Source organism: Condylura cristata, unplaced genomic scaffold, assembly GCF_000260355.1.
Source record: "Condylura cristata isolate star-nosed mole 26May11 unplaced genomic scaffold, ConCri1.0 scaffold00049, whole genome shotgun sequence".
Classification (NCBI taxonomy): Eukaryota; Metazoa; Chordata; class Mammalia; order Eulipotyphla; family Talpidae; genus Condylura; species Condylura cristata.
The window spans coordinates 225,462-233,313 of NW_004567150.1; the positions used below are offsets into that span (position 1 = coordinate 225,462).

Here is a 7,852-nt window from a genome sequence, read left to right on the forward strand (position 1 = left end):
ACTCCAGTTAGGAAAGGAGCTCAGTTTGGATTCTGGCATTACTACCAATACCAGGTAAGAAAACACCCAGACCCAAGAGATTATTAGCACCAGTTTGATTCTGTGAACCAGTGGCTGTTATGCCGCCACACTGAGGGCAGCTGTCCTGTCCTCTCTTCCCCTCCTAGTCCACCTCTGTGGACCTTCACAGGCATTTAGAAAGGTAACACTCATTTTTACCACACTTAGATACAAGCAAAACTTCAGGTGCTACCTTGCCTTCTCTCTAGGAAGCTTGGGGAGCTCAGAAACAAAATTGATTGAACCCTTGTGAAGTCTCATGTCCTGTCCACTTCATAGAAAATTCTTAATCCTCACAACCATTCCCTGGAGTAGATGGTATTCTTGGCCCTGCTTTACAGATGCACACATGAGTTTCAGTCAGGAAGGAGCCAAATACAGGTTTACATCCATGCCAGGCTGACCCAAAAGATGAAGTTTTCATACCTCCTTTGCTAGTTACCTCTACAGTTTTGCCCTTCTGTCTGTGTGTGTGTGTGTGTGTGTATTTTTTCCTCAGGAGGCTTTGTTTTCATTCCTTTGCCTATAGTGAATTCCCTGCACACAAACACCCCTCCTTCCTACCACTCATAGAGTCCTGCTCTAGCCTTACTGGATTCAGTCACTCATCTGATTCAGTTACTCATACTGGAGGAAGGACATCTCACTTAGCCAAGGCTATCAGCAGGCCCACCAAGCCAGGTGAGGCTCAGCTTAAACCTTACTAGGCCAGAGCCAAGCTATCTGCTGGAAGCCTTGGCAAATGAGCAGAGGCACCCAGTTCCTGCTACTTTACAGATGACAGCAGACTCTTCAGCTGGCAGAATTTTGGAAAGCTGATGCCAGGGACCGCCCCTGCTCCAAAAGGGGAGGGGTGACACAGATCTCCAGCACTACCAGTGAAGGAGAGGTCCCAGCCCCGACTGCAATTCCCAGCGTGCCAGCAAGCCTGGTCAGCTCTGCAGAGGGACACACCTGACCTGTGCTGGCACTTTGGAGCTCTAGGCAGGTTTGGAGGTGGGTGCCTCCGGCAGAGGTCCTCGTTCAAGTTTTTAGTCACTTGTGGCTTTTCATCAACTTCACAGGGAACTGACCGCCAGCAATGGACTTGGGGGTGGGGACAGGAGGATGTGCCCAAGAGGAGTTTGGTGAGGAAGGGGACTGGCAGCCTAGGGGAACCATTGCGCCTCACACTGGTAGACAGTAAAGTGGAGGTTGGGAACTCTCAGAGCAATAACTTTGCAGACTGTGGGGACTATTGGTTGTGGGGAGGAACGTGGACATGATGGTGGGTGCAAGAGGCATTTTTACAAGTTCCTCAACTCCACAAGCCACCCCTTTTCTGTGATCTTACCTGGGGTCTGTATGACCCCCGCTTGAGTCTTCCATACTTGATCTCCTGTTCTACTGCCACAGACCCTCACAGTCACTGTCCTTCTCCCTCTTCCCAAGGGCTCCATTACAACCCCCTCTTCTTTGTACTACCAATATGTCTCCCTCCCTTTTCTCTTGTGCCTCAAACGGTGTTTGGGCCCCTCACTTAAATTTCACTTTCTCCAGGCAGCTTTCCCTGACCACCCCAAGTTGTGCTAATTTCCTTCTCTAAATTCCCTAAGCATTGCAATCTGTACCTGCAATGGGGCCTCTGCCCCAAGGGCCTGTCTTTGTTAGACTTTAACCTGTTCCTCTTGCCTTCTCAAGCAGGCTTTGCGAGCAGCATGGGGCCTGGTACCTCTACAGCCTGGATATAAGGTTTTACCTTAGAAGGAGGCATTTAGTTTCAAAGAATCTAAGATGCTCCAAATGACAAAGAAACTGAAGGAAAGATGTAATTTAGGAGGTTATGGGGACCTTCAATGTACACACAGCTGGGATATGCCCTTGTTATTTTGAGGCAAGGACCTTAAATTATTCAGGGCTTTGCAGTCTCGAGCCTCAGCCTCCCTGAATGTCTGAATTTTTGTTCTCAGCTTCCTCTGCATTCATCTCAAATGTGCAATGTGTCCAGTGCTTTGTGGAATAAGATCTCCGTGGCCTAGGGGCTGAGGGAATCTTTGGGACCCTGGGTTCAGACAATGTCCCTGTGTGACCACCAGAGGCCAGCATAGCAGGGTCACTTGATGGTGTGAGGCTATGACTTTCAGGAGTGTGGTTAAATCCTCAAAGAAGGGGGAGGGTGTATAGGAAATTCCACCCCTTCCTGTGGGGGTAAGCTGGAAAAAAGACCCTTAATAATATTGACTGTCAGACATCCCCAGCAAAGACTTGAAGTCAGACCTTTTCGTCAGCCCTCCTTTCCAGCTCTCCTGTTACCACCTGATGGCAGCCTTTTGGGAATCCAGTGTGTTTTTGTTGTTGTTTTTGTTTTACTCCCTTGTTCTCAAAAGAGGCCAAGGGGTATAAGGAAGACCCAAGTTCTACCAGGATTGCCGCTTACCTATTTGGTGAATTTGGGCAAGTAACAAAAGATTTCTGAGTGTATTCATCTGCAAAATGGGGGTTCTAGGAGTAGCTAGGTATAGCTTTGTGAGGGGTAGAGGCTGAAATGATGGGAGCTGTGGACCCGACAAGGGCCTGACACCACATGTGGGAACCCTGGAGAGGCAGAACTTCTCATGTCTCACATTAGGAAATCAGAAATTGGGGTGGAATGTCATTGTGTGACCGGCAGTGTTTTTTTTCATTCTGGTACATTAGATAGGTGCATTTTATTGTTAATGACCTCCTGAATTTGTTGAAATATGGCAAGTATTATCCGTTGTCCTGATCTAGACAAAAATATCCCAGTCACAAAATGAGGATATTGTCTGTCTTTGGCCAGCCAGTACAAGTCTCAAACAAGACCACATTTTGAGAATTGTTTTTCACCACGGGTGGGCAGAGGTGGGCTTTTGGCAAATAGAGCTGTCCAGAGCTGGGAACAAGCTTGTTTATCTGTGGAGGGGGTGGCCTCAGCACCAAGGGCCAAGTAAATATTTGTGGTTATGGATTAACTTGAGTTCCAGCGGTCATGGAGGCAGGAGGGCGACCTTGCCGTTTCTCCATGATCTACCTCAGTAAGTCCCCTTCAAAGTAGGTCCATGATGAGGGCTGAGCAGGGGTGGGGTTGGGTGCTCCAGCCAGGCTTCAAGAGGCTGGCTGGAGTTTGGGGTAGCAGGAAATCAGGGCTCTGCCACTAGTCCCCGGTGGCACAGTTTTAAGGGGACTGCTCCTACCTGCCTCCTTCTTCTCAGACTTCGAGGCTGTGAAGAACTTCAGAGCTGTCTGAAGGCCTCCAGCCTTGAACTATTATCAGAGGCAGTTTGGACTATCACCGGGGCCCTCTGTTGACCCCACCATACCCCCACTTCTATATTTGCGGTGTCTGACTTAAACAGACATCAGAATCTGTCTCAGAGGGAGTCAGCAAAGGCGGAAGGGGAGGTGAGTTGAATGCAGATAGGGCAGGTAGACCTAGGGGGACCCTAGGTTTCTGGTGACAAGGCTACTTTTATGGTTTGGAGGGACAGCCAGTGGTTTGGGTGGGGCTTATGGTTCTGGATCTGGAGCCACAATAGTAAGGTAGCTATGCTACCTCCTGGTTGGTTGTTTTTGTTTATATTTTGTTTTTTTCCGAAAAGTCACTTAACAACTCTAAGCCTCAATGTCCTGCTCTTAAATGAGGTGACAACATTCATGACTACCTATTAGCTCAAGGTTGTTAACTAGACTTGAACTATGTGCTTACCTTATTTTAAGAGATTTCTATGGATTAATTCATTTAGTTCTCACAGTTACCCTGAGGTAAAAATACAGTGATTATACACACTTTACAAATGAAGCAACTGAGGCATGGAACACTGAAGTTTTCTGCCCAAGGTGGTTGCTCTGAGGCAGGGCTTCTCCCCAGGTCATTTCACTTGATGACCTGCCCTCTGAACTACAAATTGAAAGACACCAGGAGTGTCCAATGACATTAGCTGTTACTCTTAGCCTGGCCTTAGATCAGTAAAGGCATTACTCCTCCTCTCACAGAAGGAAGGGCATGAACATTCTGGGTACATCTGCCATGCCTTCCTGCTGAGTTCTCCAGACCCTTTCCATCTGTCAGACTCCGCAAGTGGTGTGACCTTAGCTGATAGAGTAAAGGAGGCTGAGCCACCAGGTGACTGTCTAGTAAATAGGGACCTCTCCCCCACCCCCCAACCCACTCCAGCTTTTGCTCTCACAAAAGCACACATGAGAGGCTCTTTCGTTCCATCTGGGGGGCTGTGGGGTGGCAAGCCAAACAAGGGCTGATGCAGCTGCAGAATCTCAGAAGCCCCCCTCAGACAGGTGTCAGCAACTCCAGAATGTGGCAGCTCATGGGCCTCTTCCTTTTCGTGACCACGTGGGGGACTTCCGGCACACCGGCTCCTTCTGGTAAGCCCACACAATCCTTCTTGGAACACTTGGGGCCTTTACATGGCCATCTCTGTCACCACCTGGTATTGATCCTTTCTACCACTTCCTCTGAACCTGGAGGTATCATGAGAGAGAAGTAGATGAATCAACCCAGGAGTCCCTTGAAGGTCACCTGTGTGAACACAGTGTGACCCCCAGGGGTTGGGAGGACTGAGAACTATAGTGATGGGGGGTGGTTACAGAGTTAGTCCCTGGGGCCTTCCCTGTCACCCCTTCTTTCCCTTGCTATGAAAGGCTCGGACATAGGTCATACCCATCGGGCCTGGGCAGCCTCTCCTGACTGGCCCAGGCAGGCTCTCTTGCTAAACACACTTCTGTGGTGCTTCTGCCCTGCTGGCTGCCCTGGTCCCCACAGCCAAGAGGAGGCCCAGTTCCCCAGGGAGGCCCCCAGGAGTTATGAAGTGCTACTTTCTCCGAGGGGGGGAATCTCTCCTTCAGCTGTCTCCCAGCAGTGCCCTCCCCATCCCCAAGCTGCAGATATTTGGTTCATCCATCCAGACTCAGCACTCCCATACCTTCCCTTCCTGGAGGATAACTTCCCTAACCCTTTCTCTCTCCACTCAAACCTCTCTTGTTCACCTCCTCCCACCCCTCCATGGTCTTGCCATTCTAGCTCTCCCTCTATCCCCAAGAAACACCTTTCAGATTCCAGGTAAAATCTGGTGCTGATCCCTGAGTAGTAGGAGGGCTGTTTTCCAGGAGCACCTGCCCAAGGGAAAATCGGGAGGGGAAGTGCTAGTGTAAGGAGGAGGGAAGGAGGAACAAGGTGAAGGCTTGTTACAACACCAGCGCCAGAACTGGTGCTCGTTTCTGTGCCAGGGGCTGTACTAAGTGCTTACACGAGGATCTTGTCCTCATTTTCAGAGGTTTAGAGTAGTAAAGACATGGGCTCAAGATCACACGGTTGGGTAGTTTCAGAGGAGGATCTAAACAGACAAGTCTTATGGCTGGAAGAAGAGGCCAGAGGAGCCAAGAGGAGTGTTGCAACCTGGAATATATGTCCTAAATAGCCCAGACTCTCCCTCACCTCAGACCTCTCTACCAAAGTGAGCCTCCCTTTCCTGCCCTTTGCCCTCCAGAACTGGTGTTCTCCAGCAGCGAGCGTGCCCACCAGGTGCTGCGGATCCGCAAACGTGCCAACACCTTCCTGGAGGAGCTCCGGGCCAGCAGCCTGGAGAGGGAGTGCATGGAAGAGATCTGTGATTTCGAGGAAGCCCTCGAGGTTTTCCAAAATGTGGATGACACAGTAAGGCTTCTCTAGGCTGGTGTCAATTGATGCTGAGGCCCAGAGAGTCAGGGAAGCCCAACCTCTCTCCTTCCAGTTTGCCAGGGTGGGGTACAAGGAGGGCATCCATGAGTGGGATGAATGGGATGCTGGCCGGGTGGTCGTGGTCAGGACATATGTGACTCACAACTAAAACTCCTTAGCTCAGGTGTCTCCTGGTGTCTAGGGTTCTGTGGTGGTGACCCTAGGGTGGTAGGAAGGACTTGTTAAGGGAAGCAGCTTCCTGATATGAGGCTCAGATCCCTTCTAAACCCAAGGTCTCGCCTAAGCTACTAGTACCTAGATGTGCCATCCCCTAGGGGTGCCTTCAGGCTGCTTTGAGGGACCCTCTTCAAGTTCCAGCTTTCAAGATGTGGCAGAGCCCCCATTCTGCTCCTTCTCTTGTCCTTACCCAACACCTCCTTGACTAGATCCCCACTGCCTCCTTTTCCAAGTGGCCTCAGATGCCAAAACAATTTTTGGCAGGCACAAAATCAGAGCATTTCAAGGCCCTGCAATGACTCTACCTCCTTACCCAAGGTCTCCCCTGCCAGCAGGGGACAGCTAGATGTGCCAGGCACCCAGCAGTGGAGATTGAGGTGTGGTCTCAGACCACTAGCTCCACTCTCAGCACCAACAAACACCTTCTGAAGCCACACTCAGTGTCTCCCCACATGGTCCTGGTGCAGGCTCCTCTGGGAAACTCTGATTTAGAGAAGCCCAGCTGTCTGAACTGAGATGTAGGAAGAGCCAGGAGAAGTAACAGGGGTTAGAAGATTGGATCCCCTCCAGTGAAGAGGCTTCTGAGAGCACACACTCTAGACAACAGTCTTCTGGTCACACCGGGTGGGGCATTTTTAAGGGATGCCAGGTAGAGAGAGGCAGCAGAAGGGCAAGGAGGTCAGTGGGCAGGCTGGTGGGGCAGTTCTACTTGCCAGAGGCTACAAGGAGGCATTGGAAGTCACTCCCTCTCCCTGCCCACTTGGAGGCTTCCCTGTCCACCCAGGTCACACTGGGAGGTTGTGGGGGGCGAGGGTCTCCATATGCACACGTGGAAAATGGTCCCTGACCTTCCCCTTCTCTCCCCAGCTGGCCTTCTGGTACAAGTACCACGGTGAGTGTACTCTCCACATCTGGCAGGGGGTCGGCCCCTTGGTGGTCTCTGGGCCTAGGTGGGGACAGGGAGGGGACTGTGACACTGCCCCACATCCCGCCGCAGACGAGGACCAGTGTTCGGCTGCGCCCCCGGAACACCCTTGCGACACCCCCTGCTGCGGGCATGGCAAGTGCATCGATGGCCTGGGCTCCTTCACTTGTGACTGCGGCCAGGGTTGGGAGGGCCGCTACTGCTTGCACGGTGAGGGAGTTGGGGGGCACGGCCCGGTGGCCTGGGCGCGGGGCGTGGGTCTCGGGCAGCCGTGACGCGCGGGCGGTTGCCCAAGCCGCGGTGCCCCGGGGCGCTCCCTGTCTGGCAGAGGTGAACTTCTCCAACTGCTCGGTGGACAATGGCGGCTGCGCGCACTACTGCCTGGAAGAGGCGGAGGGACGCCGCTGCCACTGCGCGCCCGGCTACCGCCTAGGGGACGACCACAGGCAGTGCCAGCCCACCGGTGAGCACCCGCGCAATTGGTGGTCAAACGAGGCGGTGGGGCGCCCCCAGAGAGGAAGCCAGGTCGCCCACCGGCGCCTCGGTCTGCAGCTGGCCCCAGGAGAGGACTTCCCCCCGCGCTTCTTTGCCTGTACCCCGCCTCCAGCAACCCCTGCTCACCTGGGGAAACTCCCAGAGAGGAGAAAGGCAGAAGCATGGTTCCTGCCTCTCCTGGAAAGTCTGAGATCAAGGGGGAACTGGATCAGGGGTCTGATGGAAATAAGGCCTTGGCGACAGACTCAGGAAGAGGCTGAGATCCCCTCCATAGCTAGGCTTGTGGGAGATCTCAGCCTAATTTTTTATTAATTTATATATATATATACAAGAGCTGGGGTGTTGGCCAGAGGTGTGGTGGGTGAGAAAATTCATGAGAGACAGACCAGGAAGCAGAACAGGCAGATCTGCTGGTATACGCTGCTGAGGGAAGCAGGGGACAAGACAGGAGAGGTCTGCTGCGC

At 52.3% G+C, this 7,852-nt stretch overlaps 1 protein-coding gene across 1 annotated transcript in view; it reads left to right on the forward strand.

The window, feature by feature from the left end:
• The first annotated feature begins 4,355 nt into the window (after positions 1–4,355).
• The window catches only part of PROC (protein C (inactivator of coagulation factors Va and VIIIa)), a 7,780-nt gene continuing 4,283 nt past the window's right edge, over positions 4,356–7,852 (forward strand). Inside the window, exons 1-5 of the mRNA XM_004694874.2 lie at positions 4,356–4,440; positions 5,562–5,728; positions 6,836–6,860; positions 6,966–7,103; positions 7,222–7,356. Coding sequence (XP_004694931.1) covers positions 4,371–4,440; positions 5,562–5,728; positions 6,836–6,860; positions 6,966–7,103; positions 7,222–7,356 — 535 coding nt within the window. The 5' untranslated portion in view covers positions 4,356–4,370. The remainder of the gene's footprint in view (positions 4,441–5,561; positions 5,729–6,835; positions 6,861–6,965; positions 7,104–7,221; positions 7,357–7,852) is intronic.